The sequence below is a fragment of the Canis lupus genome, chromosome 8 (genome assembly GCF_011100685.1).
Source record: "Canis lupus familiaris isolate Mischka breed German Shepherd chromosome 8, alternate assembly UU_Cfam_GSD_1.0, whole genome shotgun sequence".
Classification (NCBI taxonomy): Eukaryota; Metazoa; Chordata; class Mammalia; order Carnivora; family Canidae; genus Canis; species Canis lupus.
In genome coordinates, this window is record NC_049229.1 from 35,015,356 (window position 1) to 35,037,276 (window position 21,921).

A 21,921-nucleotide genomic window follows, 5' to 3' on the forward strand; every position below is an offset into this window, starting at 1 on the left:
TGCCCCACCCACAGAGACTCAGAACTGGTCTAAGGGTGCAGGCTTAGCGGGAGGATTTTTAAAACCTCTTCTAGGTGATGCTAATGCTTGAGAAATAGGGTCTAAATTCTTCCTAGTTCAGGTTTTAGTTTTTTCAAGACATTTTGACATTTTTTTGGCAAATGATTTTTAAAAATTATTTCTTAAATTTTGATTCTGCTTTAATAATGTTTCTTTTCCAGAATTAAATGATCAAAATATAACCAACAGTGTATACAAATTTGATACTTCTTCTAAAATATCCTTTGACTTAAACAGTCTTCTGTAGCACATATATCAAGTGAAAATGCTTGGTTAATATACAAATTATTTATCCATAACCTAAGTTACAATACATGGTATAAAACTCGGGGACTTCTAGAATTTTAAGATAAAATTATTTTTAATACTTCTTAAAAAGTAATCTGTACTCAGTTACTGTTTTATTTAGGACTACACACTAAGAATTGTTTGCTTTTTTTTTTTTTTTTTTTTTTTTTGCAAGAAGGACTGTTAAGGCAAAAAGTAAAGATCTTGGTTTTCAAGATGAAGTCTGACATTTGAAGTTCTAAGAAACCTATCCTCCCCATGTGCCCGTCGGTACCCCCAGAAGATACCCACTCAGCAGATAGCCATGCTATCGCTGTCCTTGGCCAGGGCATGTCTACTGCCCTTTCAAGGAAGACCTCTAGTCCCAACACTTAAAAATGTTTAGAGGTGCCTCTCTTTACCTTCTCATAGCCACTCACTAAAAGGAATCCTTTGTATTTGAATCAGCTCTTTGTTCTCACAATGTATGCACTTCGAGGCTCAGGGACTGGGTTTTATTCAACTTAGAACCTGCAGTATGTACTGTGGTGCCAGGCTCAAAAGTTGCTCCACGTGTTACTGAAGCTAGCCCACGTTCCTTGTCAGAGGCCCTGAGCTGTATGGCTGCAGTGACAGAGTATGTCCAGAAGAGGACAGGAGAGGGCTGTTGAGCTCAAGAGATCAAAGGCTTCTCTGGAAGTGCCCTCACCCAGAGAACTTTCAACGGGGAAAATCCAAAAGCTAGATTACAGGTGGCTCAGAGCTGGTCAAGTAATCCAAGGAGCCAGCCAAGGTTGACAGGAGAATGCTAGATTTCAAGAGATCTGATGGCGTGCCTCATTTGGCTCTGATGCTCTATAACATAACTATCCATATTTTACAAGCAGGGAAACTGGGGAGTAGAAGTTCAATAACATAAGCAGCAGTGCCAAGATCTGAGCCCAGGTCCACCTACCTTCAAACCCTACACAGTGCCCATGCTCCAGGAGCAGAAATAGTGGAGTGAGGGAAGCCAGAAACCTTCCTTGTGATCTCAGCTCCATTTCTCAGTCCTCCAGAGAGGCCTCTCCCCTTTTCCTTAACTAGGTCAAGTCTCTTTTCTGTTAGGTTCTCTCATAGTTCTATGTTCCACCCGTAGAATCCCTATGACAAGGAATTTTACATAGCTTTGTGTAGTAACCAATTCTCCCACTATACCAGGGCTGGCATAATGACAGCCTGAGGACTTCTCTGACCTACAGACTCTGCAAATGGCCCAGAATTCATAACATCATCAATGACCACTAACTTCCCTACTTTTTGAGCCCTCTAACTTTGGAAGCACCAAAGCCAAAGACACGTACTAATGGATCACAGAGGGAGTCCTGCTCCTGGTTAGCTGCCCACAACCTCCCATCAGAGCATACCTGAGGCCTTTCCTTTCACAGTAAACCTTTCCCATCCCCCTCCCTGCAGAAGCGAGTGATGGTGACGCTCCTGTCCTTGCCATACCAAGCTGTATGCCTCGGCTTGTTTGCACTTAGCTGGTCTTTATTTCCATACTGCAATTTTCTACTTTCCATATAGTTATCAATAAGACAGTCCTCAAAGTATGTGAAAAAAGGGGGATGTGGTGGGCCTAGCTTTTCAAGATCATCTATTTAAATCTGTTCCAACATCAAATTCCATCAGGAGCAGCCCGGGTGGCTCGGCGGTTTAGTGCCGCCTTCAGTCCAGGGCCTGGTCCTGGAGACCCGGGATCGAGTCCCACATCAGGCTCCCTGCATGGAGCCTGCCTCTTCCTCTGCCTCTCCTCTCTCTCTCTCTCTCTCTCTCTCTCTCTCTCTCTCTCTCTCTCTCATTCTGTGTCTATGAATAAATAAAATCTTAAAAAAAATTCCATCAGGTTTCAGACAAAAATGGAAGACTCGCTCATGTGGAAAATAGCGCAATTGACAGTTTGAGTTGACAGTTGCTGGGGATGGCCTGACTTACCAAAGACAATTCTGCAGTCACCAGGGCTGTCCAGGGACCGACTATGCACTTACACATAATAAGTGTCACCAGGCTTGAGCAGGACCACAAAAACAGCTTTTTGGCTGATTAAGCTTACTCACAAAAGTCTTCACTAGTCATGAAAACATTACTTCTTTTGTCAAGCAGTGCTCTCAGAACATTGCTTTGACCAAATACTGGAATGTTTTCAGTCCTAACACTTTCAATTTCATTTTACATTCTACAACTCACCTTTAAAATTGATTATCTAGTGGTGACATTCTTTACAATGAAAATTTAATAACCCTGCTAGGTTATATTATTTTCATTTATCACTCTGTCTCTCCTCTACACTTCATTCTCCCTTCCTTCTCAGCCCTTTCTACCTCCATCATCCCGTCTTCCCCAGGGATTCCTGGTTAGCTGCCCACAGTCTGGGACCTCTGGGCTGTATCTGTGCAAGAATTGATGTCCTCTTCCCACTACAGCCAAAATCTGGATGGAATTCTGTGGCCCTCATGTCTAACATGACATTTAAGTAAAAATTGAGGATGAAGTTGATAACCCTCTGAAGAAACTGGACCGCTCATGAGGCAATCATTTCATAAAGGATGTGTTATATTACAGAAGCCCCAGAAGGCATCACTATCACTAGATTTTCAGAGAAGGCAATAGTACCTGGGGTTTTGTTGGTTGATTGGTTTAGAAGAGTGAGCATGTGCATGTGAGCAGTGGGGGTGTAGAGAGGGGAAAGGGAGAGTCCCAAGGAGGCTCCATGCCCAGTGTGGAGCTCCACAACCTGGAGACCACGACCTGAGCTGAAATCAAGAGTCTGATGCCCAACCGACTGAGCCACCCGGGAGTCCTAATAGTTCCTGTTTTTAGTACTAAACTAAGCTCAAGAAGAAAAGGTAAAATTATGTTCCAAATCTTCTTTTAAGAAGATGAGGAAGTGCATAAAAGGCTTTAAAAAGACTTCTTTGGAAAATGTGCAAAATAACAGTTTCAAAAAAACCACAAAGAAATTAAGATTTGGTTATTTAGGAAACTCATGTTGTTGGAAGGGAGAGTTGTCCAACACTGCTGCATTACCACATTCAACCCCACAAATGAGAATTAGTGTTTAGGTGAATGCAACATTAATTGGGGATGGATTATTGGAGATGACAAAGTTATTTGGTTAGCTTTTTTAAAAATGCTTTTTTGATATTACTGGTTACAGTAAAATAACAAGAGGTTCTTTGTTACTCAAAGCTTTTGAGATGTTACTTACTAAGGAGGTCCACTTTCAATTCCTGTTCCATAAGAGAACGCAGCTCTTCAAGATTCCCTTGTAGCCAAATGCTGATACGTTCAATATTTTCATCTCTTTCGTTTAGCTTCTCTGTTAGGTTTTTTATTTCTTGCAAAGTCTCACCACCACTGTTTACCAATTCCTTTAAAAAAATAAAATTTTGGAGTGTGTGAATATAAATTCCAACCAGAAAAATAAAAACATTCTGAGTGAATCATGTCCAAGACAAAAATATATATGCAAAGTTGGCATTACTCATGCAAAATAAGTATACATAGCACATTCACAAAGTTCTATAGAAGATCTCAGAAAAGTAGATTAGCAAATGAGACAATTTAATGGAATCCTCACTGCACTCTTATAACTGGGTAGGATGGTGGTGGTGGTGATGGTGGCATAAAAGCCAGCTCACCTTCAGAGCAGCCCAGAATTGCAGAGCATATTCAGCATGGCTTACAGTTTAAGAGAAAGAACTCTGGAACCATGCTGGATCTGAATTTTCAATCCCCATATTCATTAACTGTTTGGTCTTGGGCAAAGTTATTTAAACTCTGAGCCTCGGTAGCTTCATCTGAAAAATGTTAAACAGGCTAAGCAAGGATCCTGGGTGTACTTTAAATACTTAGAAAGTGGGCAAGCCAGGATTTCAACCCCAGCCTACCAACCAGCCTTTATAGCAGAGAGAGGTGGAGAGGCAGCAGGGCTGGTAAAACCTGGAGGACAGATGGACTTCAAACCTGACAACTTTGTCCTACAATAGTTCGTGTTCAATTTGTATTTGCAGGGGGAGGGAGTCATTCCCTTTAACCAAATTGGTAAAGTAGGAAGACAATTTCCCAAAGAATTAAGATTTCATAGTGACATTTGGCACCCCTAAAAATAAGACAACAGCCCCAAATGGAGTCACATATGCTAGGCCTCACATTACCAAACTGAGAATTAATTTAACTACAGTTTTGGCTTTCTTGGAAATGGAATCTTACACCAGCCAATCAGGAATCACCTAAATAGCACATTAGGTAATCTGCCTAATGGGCCCCTGCCATCCCCTACAGGATGCAATAACCTGCAATAACCAATCTGCTTTTTTTGCTTATTAGTATAGCTTCTCTGTTCCTGCTCCCTTCTGCCTATAAAAGTCTTCTATTTTGTATAGCTCTTCAGAGCACCTTTTCACCTGCTAGCTTGGTTGCTGCTGGATTCATGAATCATTGAATAAAGTCAGTAAAATATTTAAAAAATCAATCAGTTGAATTTTTTTTTTAACAACACAAAGCATACATTTTAAGATATGATCATAGTAGGACTGTCACTCTCCCTCAGTCCTGACCTCCTACCTTAAGCAGGCGCATGTGTACACACACACACACACACACAACTTATTAGGTAGGTGAATATTTTTTAGAAATATATTCATAGAGGCAGCACAAAAAAGCTTACCTTAACTGTAGTCTGAAATTCAGCCCACAAATCCAAATACTGTGCTACAATAAAGATTTTTAAAATGCAAAGGTTACAGAAATAATGTGAAAATTTTTATAAAAAAAAAACACTTTTTCAAAAATTATGTTTATCTAAACATTTCTACTTCCAAAATGACAGAATAACTGGATCAGACTTGCCCTCCCACTCTAAACAAGGAGAAAAAATATTAAATATATTGGTTATTATTTTTTAAGTAGGCTTCATGCCCCATATGGGGCTTGAACTCACACCCTGAGATCACGAGCCAGCCAGGCGCCCTGAACATATCTGTTTTAATATCCAGTTTGCAGACACTGGAGAATGCGCAGCACAGGACTGTGATACCTAAAAGAAGGGGGGCAAATGAGGCAAGCCTTATGATCACTCAGCTTTCTGCTGGGGACACTTTCCAGACCTAAGTGCAAGTAGAACAAGGCAGGCTGTACACAGATGAAAAAAATCTATACAAAGATTAGCAAATTGAATTCAGCAATATATAAAAACAATAATAGGTTTCGAACAAGCAGGTTTTCTCTGAGATTGGCTTAACATTCAAAAATGAATCAGTGCAATTTATCATCCTAACAGCATAAAGGAGAAACACCATGTGAGCACCCTGAGGTCACACAGGCACTGCACACCTTCATGACCAACAGCTCTAGGAAGTACCTTGGATGCCCAAGCCCAAGTGCCCCTGCTGGGCACCACTTTGTCACACATCATTACTGGGGAAATTAAGTACATCTGTGCAACTACATTAGGTGACAACACCTGCAATTTTGCATCTGGTTTCCTCCACATTTTGCCCCATGCACCTTTTCCTTTTGCTGGTTTTATTCCATATCCTTCACAGTCATGGACAATAACCATAAAAACTTGAGCCTACTGAATCCTAGCTAATCATTGAGCCTATAGTCTTGAGGGCCCCTAATACAACACGTAAAAGCTGCAAAATCTTGCTGAGAAAAACAAGTTCTAAATAAATGGAGCTACATACCATGTTCTTGGATTGGAAGACTTAATATTGTTAAGATGTCAATTCTCAAATTGATTTACAGATTCAACACAAACCCAGTTAAGACCCCAGCAGATGAGTGCAATTATAGATTAATAAGCTGATTCTAAAAATTAGATGAAAATCAAAAGAACTTATAATCAGCAAAATAATTCTGAGAGAGGAGCGCAAGTGTGGAGAAATTACATTACCTGATTTCCAGGCTAAATGTGAAATTACAGTAATCAGGACAGTGTGGTATATTAGTGTAAAATTAGAATAAGAAACATAAAATTGATTTTTGAAAAAGTCATTGGGATAGTACAATGCTAAAAATGGTACTAGAACAATTGGATATACGTAAGAGAAAACATGAAATTCAACTCTTACCTCATACTATTTGAAAATGTGACCTTGAATTGGAGATCTAGACATAAAAACTAAAAACTCAAAGAAAACATAGGAGAATATCTTTGAGAACATGGCTTAGGGAAAAAAAGTCCTTAGGACACACAAAGGACTTCCCTGAAAAAATGAAAGAGATAAAGCAGACTTTATCCACATGGAAAAGTTCTGCTTTTTTCAGGACAATATTAAGAAAATGAGAAGTCAAGCCTCATATTGAAAAAGGACTCATTTCCAGAATACACAGACTTTAACTCAATAACACAAACAACACAAAGTAATGAGCGAAAGATTTGGACAGAAATACGGCAGAGTATATTTTCTGGAGATGGCCCCACAATATATTCCATTCCACATGCTCTTCCCATAACGTGATGCTGACACCCCTCCCACTAGTGGTGGTGTATCTGTGTCCCCCTCCACCTTGTACCTGGGATGCTAGCTTTTGAATACAGCTGGCCAAGCAACTACATGGAGACTCTGGCTGACAGGTAACAGTGACACCAGACACAATGAATGAGCGGATTGTCTTCAGATGATTCCAGTTCCCAGCTGCTGAATTACCCTCAGCTGTCAAGTTGCCCCAGCTGATATCACGTGGAGCAGACATAAGTAGTCTCCACCAGAGTCTGACCAAATTACCAATTTAGGAGCAAAGCAAATGATCTATAATATTTGTTATGCCACAATACATAATTGGTTCAAGATACTTCACAAAGGATGGTATACAAGTGGCCAAGAAGCACATGAAAAAATACTCAACAACATCAGTCACCGGAGAAATGCAAATAAAAACCACAATGAAATCCCATTATGTTAACAATTTTAAGTGTTTTGACAATTTTATGTTTTTTATTTTTTAAAGATTTTATTTATTTATTCATGAGAGACGCAGAAAGAGAGACAGAGGCAGAGGGAGAAGCAGGCTCCCTTCAGGGAACTTGATGCAAGACTCGATTCCAGAACCCTGGAATCATGATCTGAGCCAAAGACAGACACTCAACAACTGAGCCACCCCCAGTGCTCCCTGTTTTGGCAATTTATTTTTTTATTTTTATTTATTTTTTTAAAGATTTTATTTATTTATTCGTGAGAGACACAGAGAGAAGGAGAGGCAGAGACACAGGCAGAGGGAGAAGCAGGCTCCATGCAGGGAGCCCGACGTGGGACTCAGTCCCCGGTTTCCAGGATCAGGCCCTGGGCTGAAGGCCACACTAAACTGCCGCGCCAGTGGGGCTGCCCCTGTTTTGGCAATTTTAAATGGTGTGAATGTGGAGTACCTCAGTGCCAGTGGGATGATGAATTTGCACAACTACTCTGGCAAACTATTTTGGCAGTTTCTTATAAAGTTAAACATACACTAACCATATACCCCAGCAATTCCACTCCTCAGTATTTACCCAAGAGAAATGAAAACAAATATTCACAAAAACACATGTAAGCAAATAGTAACCAAAAAAATGGAAACAATTCAAATGTCCTTCAAATAGTGAATAAACAAAATACGATATGTCTACATAATGGAATATTAATATACAGCTATAGAAAGGGGCAAAACAATAATACATACAACAGCATGAATGGATCTAAAAAAATTTGCTCAGTACAAGAAGCCAAATAGAAAAGTGTGTGTATTATTCCATCATTCTATTTTTATCTAATCCTTAGTGACAGAAGCAGAGCAGGGGCACCTGGGTGACTCAGTCGGTTAAGCTCCCACTCTTGGTTTCAGCTCAGGCTATGATCTCAGGGTTGTGAGATCAAGCCCCACATTGGGCTCCATGCTCAGCATGGAGTCTGCTTGAGATTCTTTCTCCCTCTTCCTTCCTTCCCCTTGTCTCCTCCCCCTGCTCTTACACTCTCTCTGATAGACACATAGATAGATAGATAGATAGATAGATAGATAGATAGATAGATAGATAGAAAGAAAGAAAAAGAGATAGAAAGAGAATGAATTCTAAAAAAGAAAGGAAGTGGGGGATCCCTGGGTGGCTCAGTGGTTGAGCATCTGCCTTTGGCCCAGGGCGTGATCCTGGAGTCCTGGGATCAAGTCCCACATTGGGTTCCCTGAGTGGGCCCTGCTTCTCCCTCTGCCTATGTCTCTGCCTCTCTCTCTCTCTCTCTCTCTCTCTCTCTCTATCTCTCTGTCTCTCATGAATAAATAAATAAAATCTTAAAGAAGAAAAAGAAAGGAAGCAGATCAATGGTTTCCAGGCAGTGGAGGTAGGGTAGGAAATCAACTAAAAAGGTACACAAGGGAAATTATTCAGGGAAAAAATGTTCTCTATCTTGCTTGAAGTGGCAGTGGTTACAGTGGTATGTACATTTATCAAAACTCATTGAACTTAAGATGGGTTCATTTTATCATATGGAAGTCAGTAAAATTTATTTAAACAAAAAAATATTTTTATATGTACAGATCACTCATGACACATTACTTACTCTGATGAGCTGTCAATTGACAAGACATGTCACCTGACGTGGACTTGAGATCTTCTTCTCTCTTTTTATATTGCTCTATCTTTTTCTTCATGTATCCAATATACTGGAAACAAAAAGCACGTGATTGCTTCAACCAGTTTAGTTGCCATAGATTAATTATGCATGCAGTCATTTGGCACACACTGACTGATTCTTCTCTGTACCACTGACTGCTCTCACTACAAGGCTAACAGTGGTGAGCAGGGCCCTTGTCAAGCTTACATTCTAGTGAAGGTGATAAAGGATCAAACTTCCCAGTAAATATGTAAGCACCCAATTAAACATGGCTTTCTGAATATAATATGCCACAAAAGAAATTAAAAGATATTCTGCCTAAATGCATTGTGCCCATACGCAAAAAAAAAAAAAAAAAAAAAAAACTGTTCTATATGCAAAACATGTGTGCAGAAAATGTGCCAAGGCAGCAATGCTTCCAGACTGGAGGAATTCGGCATAAGACCTCCAAGAGAGGATTCATCGAGTCTGGAGACCCCACAGAATTGTTCATCCTATTCAGATGTTTCACTGGGTTGGGTGATGGTGGTAGAAATGGTTTAAGTATTAAAGTCATTGCTTTCTGTTCTGACCACCCAATGTTCAGGAATGCTAAAGTCTTTGGGAACAATGAAAGCATGGGCTTTGATATAAACTTGGCACTGGCCCAGTTTCAAACTTGGCACTGGCCCAGTTTCAAGACAGAAACAGTCAGATACCAAAAATTACTGATAAAAATAAATCTTAGAAATTGCATCTAGGGGGCACCTAGGTGGCTTGGTTCAGGTCGTGATCCTGGGGTCCTGGGATCGAGTCCTGCATTGGGCTCCCTGCGTGGAGCCTGCTTCTCCTTCTGCCTATGTCTCTGCCTCTCTCTGTGTGTCTCTCATGAATAAATAAATAAAATCTTAAAAAAAAAAAAAAGAAATTGCGTCTAGTACCACAGGAGACATAGAACTGTCAATAAGTATGTTATAGGGTCTGCTCATGCAGCCTTGATCTTGTGTCAGTCTGTATGGCTTATTGGCTGGTTTTGAGGTAACCAGCATGAAAACTCCTATAAATAAGCCAAGTCCAAGTCATCTTTCCTGCCCCTCTTTGAATGTGGATCACTGTAGGTTTGCCTGGTTCAGCTGGTTTCCCATAACTCTCAAATGTGTACACATAATGAATTGTAATGTATCTACTCATTCACTCATTTCCTCAGCTAGATGATGAGCTTCCTAAGGACTGGGGGCAATGTCTTAGTCATCTGTGTATTCACTGCACCTTTCCCAAGCCTCAGGACTCAGTGGATGCTTAACATGCCTGCTGAGAGAAGGGATGTAATCAGCAGAACAGAGTAGTGAGGGAATAAGATAATAGCAGCATCATTCAGGACCTAGTAGATGGACAGAAATTAGAAAACAGAACTTTTAGAATTAGGTTTTCATATACCCATTTGCTTATCCATTACCAAAGTAGCAATAAAAATTCTAAGTATTTTAATACATAGTCTATATTATCTTGATAGGAAGACAAAACTGTGGAATATTTCCATGGATAGATGAAGTGCTTATTAAGACTGTTTCAAGGGCTAGAAGGATGAAGATGTATTACATGTGTGCCGGTTAGTGATGCTGGTACCTGAGCTCTGGAGCACATTTACCTTTTCAAAGTACATTAGCACTTCTTATGCCATTTTAATTCTACTGAAACACATGACATTGGTGGATAACCATTGCCATTTGACTTACAAAAAAGAGTACCTAGGCTGGTAAAAGGATTTTTCCCTTAGAGTCTTATTGCCGTGAGACTGTTTTTATTTTTCTAGCTATTAAAAATTATTTTAAAAATGTAGAGCCTTAGTTTCCTCATCTCTAAAAGGGACATAATATATTATCCACATTAAAGGTTACTGTAAGCATCAGATGGGACTGAATCCCTTTTCCACATGAGCCATTAGGCAAAACGCTAGGGACACAATGATAGAGAACCTTCCTCAAGGTCACTCATTGTGGTTTATTGAAAAAACAAAGATACAATCAAACAGACAAAACAGAAATTTTTTAAATGGGCAAAAAAACTTGAGCAGGTACTTCACAAAGAGGCCATCAACGAATGAATAGATGCTTCATTGATTATCAGGAAAATGCAAATTAAAACCATGATGGCTCCGGATGTACTATATGTCAGCTAATTAAATTTAAATTTAAAAAAGGAAAAAAGTTGGCAAATTGAATTTAAATTAAAAAAGAAAAAAAGAAAAAAACACAACAGGACACCATTATACACTCTCCAGAATGGTTAAGTGGAAAAAAAACAACAACAAAAACAAAGTTTGGTGAGAATGTGGAACCAGTGGTGTTCTCACATACCATGCTGGGGGTGGCAATTTCTGTAACTGCTTTGGCAGACAGCACTGTGCACTAGCGGATGGTCCACATCCTTATGGCTCTGCCATTCCACTTGAGGGGTAGACCCAAGAGAAATATGTACATGTGTTCCTCAAAAACACAGGTACTAGACTGTTCATGGCAATACTATTAGTAAAAATCCCAGTTAGAAACTCTCTAAACTCCCATCAATAGAGCATATAAATTGTAGTATAGTCATACACTTGAACCACTTGAATACTATACAGCACTAAGGCTGAACAAGCCATAACTGCATTCAATATAATAAAGATGTACCTTGCAAACAAAGTATTGAGCAAGAGCGCATATTGTATCATTCCATACTTAAAAGGTTCAGAAACATAAAAAACTTGTCTTTGGTGTCAGAAGCCAAGATACTGTTACTTTTCCTTGTGGGGAAGTTAGTGACAAGAAATGACAAAGAAGGGCAGCTCCAGTGGCTCAGCGGTTTAGCGCTGCCTGTAGCCCAGGGCCTGATTCTGGAGTCCTGGGATCAAGTCCCACATCGGGCTCCCTGCATGGAGCCTGCTTCTCCCTCTGCCTGTGTCTCTGCCTCTCTCTCTCTGTGTGTCTCTCACGAATAAATAAATAAAAATCTTAAAAAAAAAAAAAAAAAAGAAAGGACAAAGAAGGTGTCTAGACATGGTCAATACTTTGTTTCTTAATCTGGGTGCTGGTTACCCATGTGTGTTTATCATTTGTTTCACCTATGATTTGTGTACTGTTTTATATATACTTTAGTCTTGCTATAATCTTTTCTCTTATAACTAGTATAGATCTAGGCAATCAATCAAAATCATCATGCAAAGTGAAGTGCTCTTGAACTTACTTTTCTTAATCTTTCATTTTCCAGGAGCAAAGCATCTACTTTTAAGTCATGCACATAGATTTCATTTTCTAAGTTCTTTAGAGTTTCATAATGACTTTTAATCTTCTGGCTTTCTTGATCTCGTAAGTGTTTGAGTTCTTGCTTCACTTTTTCCTGCTCAAACATAAAATCCACAATTATCTCAGAGTTAAATAAGCAGGGCACCAGTGTATTAGGTTGCCTGAACCACATTCAGAGAGGGGTTATTTTGAATTTCTGAATCATCCTCAGAGGCTATGTATACCTTCCCTTAGGAAAACTTGATATTTAAAACTCTAGAGTTGATTTGCTTCTGGGAAGATGGTAGAGTAGGAGGCTCCTGAGCTCATCTCAACCCATGGACACACTGAGATAACAGCCATATCTTCATAACTATCTTTGAAAGTGACCCAAGGACTAGCAGAACAGGCTTTCACAGAGAGGTGGCCACATTGAAAAGGGTAGGAATGGCAGAGACATGGTTAGGAACCTAAGTCCCAACAAAACTAACCCACAAGCAGTAGATACACCACAAGAAGCCAGAAAATCAGACCTCAAGCCAAGCACTCCAGTCATGAGGGACCCACACTGACAAGAAAAGGCTCCATAACATTTAACTTTGAAAACCAGTGGGGCTTAACTTCATGAGTCTTTACAATCAGCAGGGCTTAATTCTGGTACTTTAAAAATCAGTAGGCTTAGCTCTAGGAGAGCTGGAGGATAAGAGGAAACTGAATCCTCACCCTTACGGAGCCAGCATAACAAATAACCCTGCTGAGACACAGCATAGAAGCAGCTGTTTGAAAACACCCGGAGTATACAGGAAGATTTATTTACTAACCTCAGAATGTATGTTGGAGGGATCCTTAGGAGACCATCATAGAACAAAAGTGGTCGTGGTTGCCATTTCTCTTCCTCCCTGCTTAGCCCCAACCTAGTTGGCCAGACACTTGCAGGAAACAGCATGAATGCTTTCCACCTATCTTGTTGACAACTAGTGCCCTGCCCCTGCATTCTCCTGCAGACAGGCACACTCCAACCTGCCATGCACCAAAAGCATCCCCCCAAAGTGACTCCTACCCTGGGGAGAGGAAGATATCCCACATGCCAGTGTGTCCCCAGTCCCAGCAGCTGAACCTTATGGCTGGCAGCCCAGTGAGAGTACCCAGCTGAGCAGTGAGCCAGCAGCCCCTACATACTGACTAGGGGCGGACATCTGGTCTGAGTACAGGCCCTGCCCACCAACAAAGCCTCTCAGGGGACAAGGAAAGGACAGTGCCCTATGGCTCTGTGCAACTATAGTCCCAGCAGATGGGCTGAGAGGAGGCATCTGATTTGAATGCTGATATCACCTAACTACAAGCCCTCAGCAGCCCCACAATGTCCCTTTAACAGCACAGGGACCAAACCCTGCCTGGTGCACATAAAGCAGGCAAAGAGGGCCACTGCAACTGACTTGACTATAGGTAAAGTGTGATTCAGCCACAACAGTGGGGTGCACACAACCCACAAAGGCGATGCCACTGAAGTGCCTGGATCTGGTAAACAGGGAGCATTGCACCACAGGCCACTACAGGACCTCTTCTCATAAAGCCAGTGCTTACTTTCAAGATCAGGGGATGTAGCTGACTTTTCTAATACATAGAAAAAAAAAAGCCAGAGTTAGATGAAAATGAGGACACAGAGAAATAAAGGCCAAATGAAAAAAACAGGATAAAACCACAGCAGAAGAGCCAAATGAAACAAATATGCCTGATGAACAACTCAAAGTAAAGGTCATAAGGATACTCACCAGACTTGAGAAATGAGTGAAGGATCTCAGAACTTCAATAAAGAGATATGAAATATAAGACAGAACTAGAGATGAAGAACTCAATAACTGCAATGAAAAATGCACTAGAGGAAATCAATAGCAGATTAGAGGATGCAGAACAGATCAGTGATCTGGAAGACAAATATAAAGGAAAGCAGCCACACTGAACAGCAAACAGAAAAAAATATAATAGAGAATGAGGATAGGTTAAGGACACTCAGTGATGTCATCAAGCATAACATACACATTGTAAGGATCCCAGAAGAGAGAGAGAAGGAGGCAGAAAATTTGAAGAAATAATAGCTGAAACCTTTTCCTAATCTGAGAAAGGAAAGAGACATCCAGACCCAGGAGGCAGAGAGAGCACCCAACAGAATTAATGCAAGGAGTTCTACACATTGTAATTAAAATGACAAAAAGGAGTGAGAGAGAATTTTAAAAGCAGTAAAAGAAAACTGTATATACTAAGCAAACCCCATAAGCCTATTAGCTGATTTTTCAGCAGAAACTTTGCAACCCAGAAGAGTGGCATGACATATTCCAAGTGCTGAAAGTAAAAACAACCTGCAACCAAGAATACTCTAGTCAGCAAGACTATTATTCAGAATTGAAAGAGAGATAAAGAGTTTCTCAAAGTTAAAGGAAGTTCATGATTACTAAACCAGCCTTCAAAGAAATGTTAAAGGGAATTCTTTAAGTGGAAAAAAAAAAAAAGCCATAATCAAGAATAAGAAAACTAAAGGGTGTCTGAGTGGCTCAGTGGTTGAGCATCTGCATTTGGCTCAAGTCATGATCGCAGAGTCCTGGGACTGAGTCCCACACTGGGCTCACCATGAGGAGCCTGCTTCTCCCTCTGCCTGTGTCTCTGCCTCGCTGTGTCTCTCATGAATGAATAAATAAAATCTTTTTTTTAAAAAGAGTAAGAAAACTATGAAAGGAAAAAAAATTCACAAGTAGATGCAAACATACAGTAAAAGTAGATTAATCAGTTATAATACTAGTATGGAGATAAAGCACAAAAGGAGTAAAACAATTATATCTATAAAAATCAGCCAAAGGATACACAAAATTTTTAAAAATGTAAAGTATGACATCATAAACATAAATATGGGGGGTTAGTAAAAACTCAGTGCTTTTCGGGGTGCTGGAGTGGCTCAGTCCATTCAGCATCCAACTCTTTATTTTGGCTGATGTCATGATCTCAGGGCTGTGGGATCAAGCCCCATGTTGGGCTTCATGCTGGGCATGAAGTTTGCTGGAGAGATTTTCTCTCTCCCTTTCCATCCACCCTTCCCCCTCTTAAAAAAATAAATAAGTAGTGCTGGGAAAACTGCACACTTATATGTGAAAGAATGAAACTGGAGCACTTTATTACCCTATACACAGAAATAAACTCAAAATGGATTAAAGACTTAAATTTGAGACTGGAAACCATAAAATTCCTAGATGAAAACATAGGCAGTAATTTCTTTGACACAAGCCATGAGCCATAAAAAACATTTTTCTAGATATGTCTCTTCAAGCAAGGGAAACAAAAGCAACAATCAACTATTGGGATATCAAAATAAAAAAGGTTTTGCACTGATGGAAACCATTAATGAAACCAAAGGCAACCTACTAAATGGGAGGAGATATTTGCAAATGATAAATCTGATAAGGGATTAATATCAAAAATATATATAAAGAACTTATACAACTCAACACCAAAAACCACCAAACAATCCAGTTAAAAAATGTACAGAGAACATAAAAAGACATTTTTTTTTCAAAGAAGACATACAGATGGGCCAACACACACACATGAAAAATTCCTCAACATCACTAATCATCAGGGAAATGCAAATCAAAACCACAACAAGACATGGCACAATAGGAGAATCCTAAGCACACTTTGTCCCACAGATACATACAGAGAACACCCACATCAGGGCAAGTAACCCAGTAAACAACTTGAAAACTGGCAGAACAGACTCTCCACAGTTAAATGCAGACAGAAGGCCACATTGAAAAGGATAGGAAGGGCAGAGACCTGGTCAGGAGCCAAAATAATCTATAGGAGGGACACCACAGGCATAGAGAGGGGAAAGGATAAGACCCCTCACCAGACACCGCAGGCCAGGGGACTCACATTAGGAAGATGAATTCCCACAACATTTGGCTTTGAAAATCAGATGGGCCAACTTAGTGAGTTCTTATAGTCAGTGGGGCTTAACACCTGGAACTTTAAAAATCAGAGGGTTGGGCCCTGGGATCGCTGGAAAGCAACAGAAAATAGAGTTCACACCCTTAAAGACAAGTCACCACAAATAGCTCCATTGAGATGTAGCAATGGAGTGTAGACACCCCCTGTGTCTGAGGTACACAGGAAGGAGATTTATTTACTATTCTCAGAGCAAGTCTGGTAGGGACGGGGATCTTTGGGAAGCTTCTCCAAGAACAAAGGAGCTGATGGGCACCATTTCCCTTCCCATACCCTTAAACTAGATACAGAGATACCTTCAGAAGACAGTGAAGCCCGAACCCTCTATGCCTAGCTTGCTAATAGCACACCCTGCCCTAATGATCTTCCTCAAACCTCCTTTCTCCAAATTGGTGAGACCTTGCTGGCACTTTATCCCCCGACCCCTGCATTCTTCTGCAGATCTGCCCTTGGCAGTTCTCCAGGACACGGGTCCCCTTCTGCAGCAGACTAGCATACAATTTCCTAACAATGTGCACCCATTCACGTTCTCTTGTAGACCTATCCTTCCTGGGAGTCCATCCAAAGCAATGCCACAAGCTTGGCAATGTGCAAGCAGCCCTGACAGGGGCCAGCACCATTCTGTAACCATACACATTCATCTGATTTAGGTTCCAGCAGTGGGCTGGGGGCAGACATCTGGTCTGACTGTAGGCCACTCAACAATGAAAGTTTCTCAGAGGACAACACAGGGAGAGCGCCTTGCAGTTCAGTGCTACCACAGCTCTGGCAAATGTCTAGTCTGACTCAGCTCAAGCCTAAGGTAACCCCAGACTGCCCCACTAACAGCACAAAGCCCTGCCCACAACAGGCAGAGAGAGCCATTGCAGGGAGCTTGACTGAAGGCAAACAAGGAACCACCACAGAAGTAGGGAATGCACAACACATATAGGAGACACTCCTGAGGCACCAATCTCTGGTGAACAGGGGCTACTGCACTATAGGGCACTATAGGACCTCTTCTTCATAAGGTCACTACTTTTAATAACAGGAAACATAGCAGATTTTCCTGACATATGGGAACAGACAGAGTTAGTCAAAACGAGGAGACAGATGAAAGAACAGGACAAAATCAGCAAGGGAGCTAAATGAAGTGGAAATAAGTAATAATATATATATATATAAAAAAAGGAAATAAGTAATAGGCCTGATATGTAATTTAAAGTAATGGCCATAAAGATACTCACTGGATTTGAGAAAAGAGTGGAGGACCTCAGTGAAACCCTTAGCAAAGAGATAGAAAATGTAAAAGAGAATCAATCAGAGATGAAGGACTCAATAAATGAAATAAAAAATAATCAGTAAACCAGAGAAAGCAGAAGAAAATATCAGTGACCTGGAGGATGAAATAATGGAAACCAATCAAGCTGAGCAAGAGAGAGAAAAAAGAGTAGTAAAAGGAAACTCAATGACACCATAAGTGTGATAATGCTCACATTATAGGGATCCCAGGAGAAGATAGAGAAAAGGGGGAAGAAATTTTATTTGAAGATATAATAGCAGAAAACATTACTAATCTGGGGAAGGAAATAGACATCCAGATCCAGGATGCCACAGAGAACATCCAACAAAATAAACCATGGAGGTCCACACCAAGACATGCAGTAATTAAAATGGCAAAATTTAGTGATAGAGAACTTTTAAAGTTGCAAGAGAAAGGAACAGTTACATACAAGGAAACCCCATAGATCTATCAATTTTTAAAGCAGAAACATCACAGACAGAAGGGAGTGGCATGATATATTCAAAGTGCTAAAAGGAAAAAACCTGCATTCAAGAATACTCAGCAAGGCTACCATTCAGAATAGAAGGAAAGATAAAGTTTCCTAGACAATTAAAAGTTAAAGGAGACTCTTGACTACTAAGCCAAGAAACATTATAAGAAATGTTAAGGGGTTTCTTTGAGTGGAAAGGAAAAACATAAGCAGGACTAAGAAAGTAGGAAGAACAAAAGCAGTAAAATTAAGCATATCTACAAAAATCAGTCAAGAGATTCACAAAATAAAAGGATATAAAGTATGATACTATATGCCTAAAATGTTGGGGAGGAGGAGAGTAAAAATTTAGTGCTTTTAGCATAGATTCAAACTTAAGTGACTATCAACTTAGTATAAACTTCTATATGTATAAGAAGATATATAAATCTAATGAAAACCACAAATCAAAAACCTGTAATAGAAATGCAAAAAATAAAGAAAAAGGAATCTGAATATGTCATTTAAAAAGCCAGCAAACTATGAGAGAAGCAAGAGAAAGGACAGAGAAGAACAACAAAAACAACCATACAAGTAACAAAATGGCACTAAGTAGATACTTATCAATAATTACTTTCAATGTAAATGGATTAAGCACTCTAATTAAAAGGCATATTGTGATTGAATGAGTAAAAAAAACAAGACTACATGCTACCCATAAGAGACTCATTTCACTGCTAAAGATATATGTAGATCAAAAGTGAAGGGATGGGAAAGCATTTCTCATGCAAATGGAAGTGAAAAGAAAGCTGGGATAGTAATACTTATACCAGACAAAATACACTTTAAAATAAACCCTGTAACAAGAGGCAAAAAATCATAAAGGGAATCATAATCATAAAGGGAACAATCCAACATGAAGATACTTGTAAATACTTATGCACCTAGCATGGGAGCACCAAAATATATACAGCTTGTTAATATGTTGTTGTTAATAACAACAACAACAACAAAAAAGTAAGCAAACAATAGTAATATAATAACAAGGGACTTTAATACTCCATTTGCATCAATAGATAGATCATCTAAACAGAAAATCAATAAGGAAATAGTGATTTTGAAGGACACATTGGACCAAATGGATTTAACAGACATACTCAGAATATTCCACCCTGAAACAGCAGAACACACATCCTTTTCAAGCACACATGGAACATTCCTCAGAATAGATCACATGTTAGGCTACTAAACAAACCTCAACAAACTCAAGAAGACTAAAATCATACCATGCATCTTTTCCAACCACAATGCTATGAAACTAGGTATCATGGAAAAATCTGGAAATAATACATACATGGAATCTAACTAATATGCTACTAAACAATGAATGGGACAACTAAGAAATCAAAGAGGAAATACAAAAGTACATGGAGACAAATGAAAATGAAAACATAACAGTCCAAAATCTTTGGGATGCAATAAAAGCTGTTCTGAGAGGGAAATTTAGAGCAATACAGGCCTACCCCAAGAAGATAGAAAAATCTCAAATAAACAACCTAACTTTATACATAAAGGAGAAAAAGATGGACAAAGCCCAAAGCTAGTAGAATGAAGGAAATAATAGAGATTAGAGCAGAAATAAATGAAATAGAATCTAAAAAGAAAACCAACAGAACAGATAAATGAAGTTAGGAGCTGGTCTTTATAAAGGTCAACAAAATTGATAAACCATTAGCCAGACTCACCATAAAACAGAGAGAGAGAGAGAGAGAGAACTCAAAATCAGAAATGAAAGGAGAAATCACAACCAACATCACAGAAATACAAAAGATTATAAGAGAAATAATGAAAAATTATATGCTAACAAATTAGACAACATAGAAGAAATGGAACCATTCCTAGAAACACATAGGCTCCCAAAACTAAATCAGGAAGAAATAGAAAATTTGAACAGAGACTGATTACCAGCAGTGAAATTGAATCAGCAATCAAAAATCTCCTGACAAACAAAAGCCCAGGACCAGATGGCTTCACAGGTAAATTCTACCAAACATTTAAAGAATGTTTGCAAAAAAATAGAAGATGAAGGAAAGCTTCCCAATTCTGTCTTTGAAGCCAACATTACTCTGATACCACAATCATGTAAAGACATTACAAAAAAAAAAAAAAGGAAATTACAGGCCAGTATCTCTGACAAACACAGATGCAAATTCCTCCTCAACAAAATATTAGCAAACTGGAACCAACAGTATATTACAAAAATTATTCACCAGGATTAAAGTGGAATTTATTCCTGGGATGCAAGTGTGGTTGAATATTTGCAAATCAGTCAACAAAATATATCATGTCAACAAAGGAATGAAGAAAAACCATATGATCATTTCAATAGATGCAGAAAAAGCATTTGACAAAGTCTGACATCTATTCATGACTAAAACCTTCAACAAAGATGCCTGGGTTGCTCAGTGGTTGAGTGTCTCCCTTCGGCTCAGGGTGTGATCCTGGAGACCTAGGATCGAGTCCCACATGAGGCTCCCTATGTCTCTGTCTCTCTCTCTCATGAATAAATAAAAACTTATTTAAAAAAAAAAAACCTTCAACAAAGTAGATTTAGAGGGAGCATACCTCAACATAATAAAGGCCTTGTATGAAAACCCCACAGCATCATACTCAATGGTGAAAAACTGATAGCATTCTCCCTAATACCAGGAATAAGACAAGGATGTCCACTTTCACATTTTTTTTTCCAACATAGTAATGGAAGTCTGAGCCATAGCAATTAGATAAGAAAAAGAAATAAAAGGTATCTAAATTGGTCAGTAAAAATTTCATTGGTTACAGAAGACATGATACTCTAGAAAACCTTGAAGACTCCACCAGGAAACTACTAGAACTGATAAGTGGATTTGGTAAGTTAGCAGGATACAAAATCAATATATAGAAACCTGTTGCATTTCTAAATACCAATAATGATATAGCACAAAGAGAAATTAAGGAAACACTCCCATTTATAATTGGACCAAAAATATTAAAATACCTAGGAATAAACTTAACCAAGGAAGTGAAAGACTTGTACTCTGAATATAAGACACTGACAAAAGAAATAGAAGATGACACAAACAAATGGAAAGATAGTCTGTACTCATAGATGGGGAGAATACATATGTTAAAATGTTCATACTGCCCAAAGCAATCTACAGATTTAATGCAATCCCTATCAAAATACCAATAGTATTTTTTCACAGAATTAGAACAAATAATACGACAATTTGTATGGAACATCAAGAGACCTTGAATAGTCAAAGAAATCTTAAAAAGAACAAAACTGGAGGTATCACAATCCCAGATTTCAAGATATACTACAAATCTGTAGTAATGAAAATAATATAGTACTGGCACAAAAATAGACATATAAACAAATGGAAGAGAACAGAGAGCTCAGAAATAAACCCACAATTATATGGTCAATTAATTTCAAGAAGGCAAGAATATGCAATATAGACAGTCTCTTCAACAAAAAGTAGTGGAAAAATTGGACATCTACATGCAAAAGAATGAAATTAAACCACTTTCTTACATCATACACAGAAATAAACTCAAAATGGATTTAAGACCTAAATGGGAAACCTGATATCATAAAAATTCTAGAAGAGATCACAGGCAATAATTTTTCTGATATCAGCCACAGTAACATTTTTCTAGATATGTCTCTTGAGGCAAGGGAAACAGAAGCAAAGATAAACCATTGGGATTATATCAAAATAAAAAGCTTCTACACAGCAAAGGAAATCATCAACAAAACTAAAAGGCAATCTAATGAAGGGGAGAAGATATTCACAAATGATATGTCTGACATACACATATTAGTAACCAAAAATATAAAGAATTTATACAACTCAACACCAAAAAAACAAGTAAGCCAATTTAAAAGTGGGCAAAAGACATGAACAGACATTTCTCCAAAAAAGACATTCAGGTGGCCAACAGACATATGAAAAA

At 39.0% G+C, this 21,921-nt stretch overlaps 1 protein-coding gene across 2 annotated transcripts in view; it reads right to left on the reverse strand.

Moving 5' to 3' along the window:
* The window catches only part of CCDC175 (coiled-coil domain containing 175), a 96,377-nt gene that overhangs the window by 30,402 nt on the left and 44,054 nt on the right, over window positions 1-21,921 (reverse strand). For both annotated transcript variants that reach the window (XM_038544849.1, XM_038544848.1), the window contains exons 16-19: window positions 12,159-12,311; window positions 8,901-9,003; window positions 5,036-5,079; window positions 3,575-3,737 (exon numbers count right to left, since the gene is read on the reverse strand). In XM_038544849.1, the coding sequence (XP_038400777.1) occupies window positions 3,575-3,737; window positions 5,036-5,079; window positions 8,901-9,003; window positions 12,159-12,311 (463 nt within the window). The remainder of the gene's footprint in view (window positions 1-3,574; window positions 3,738-5,035; window positions 5,080-8,900; window positions 9,004-12,158; window positions 12,312-21,921) is intronic.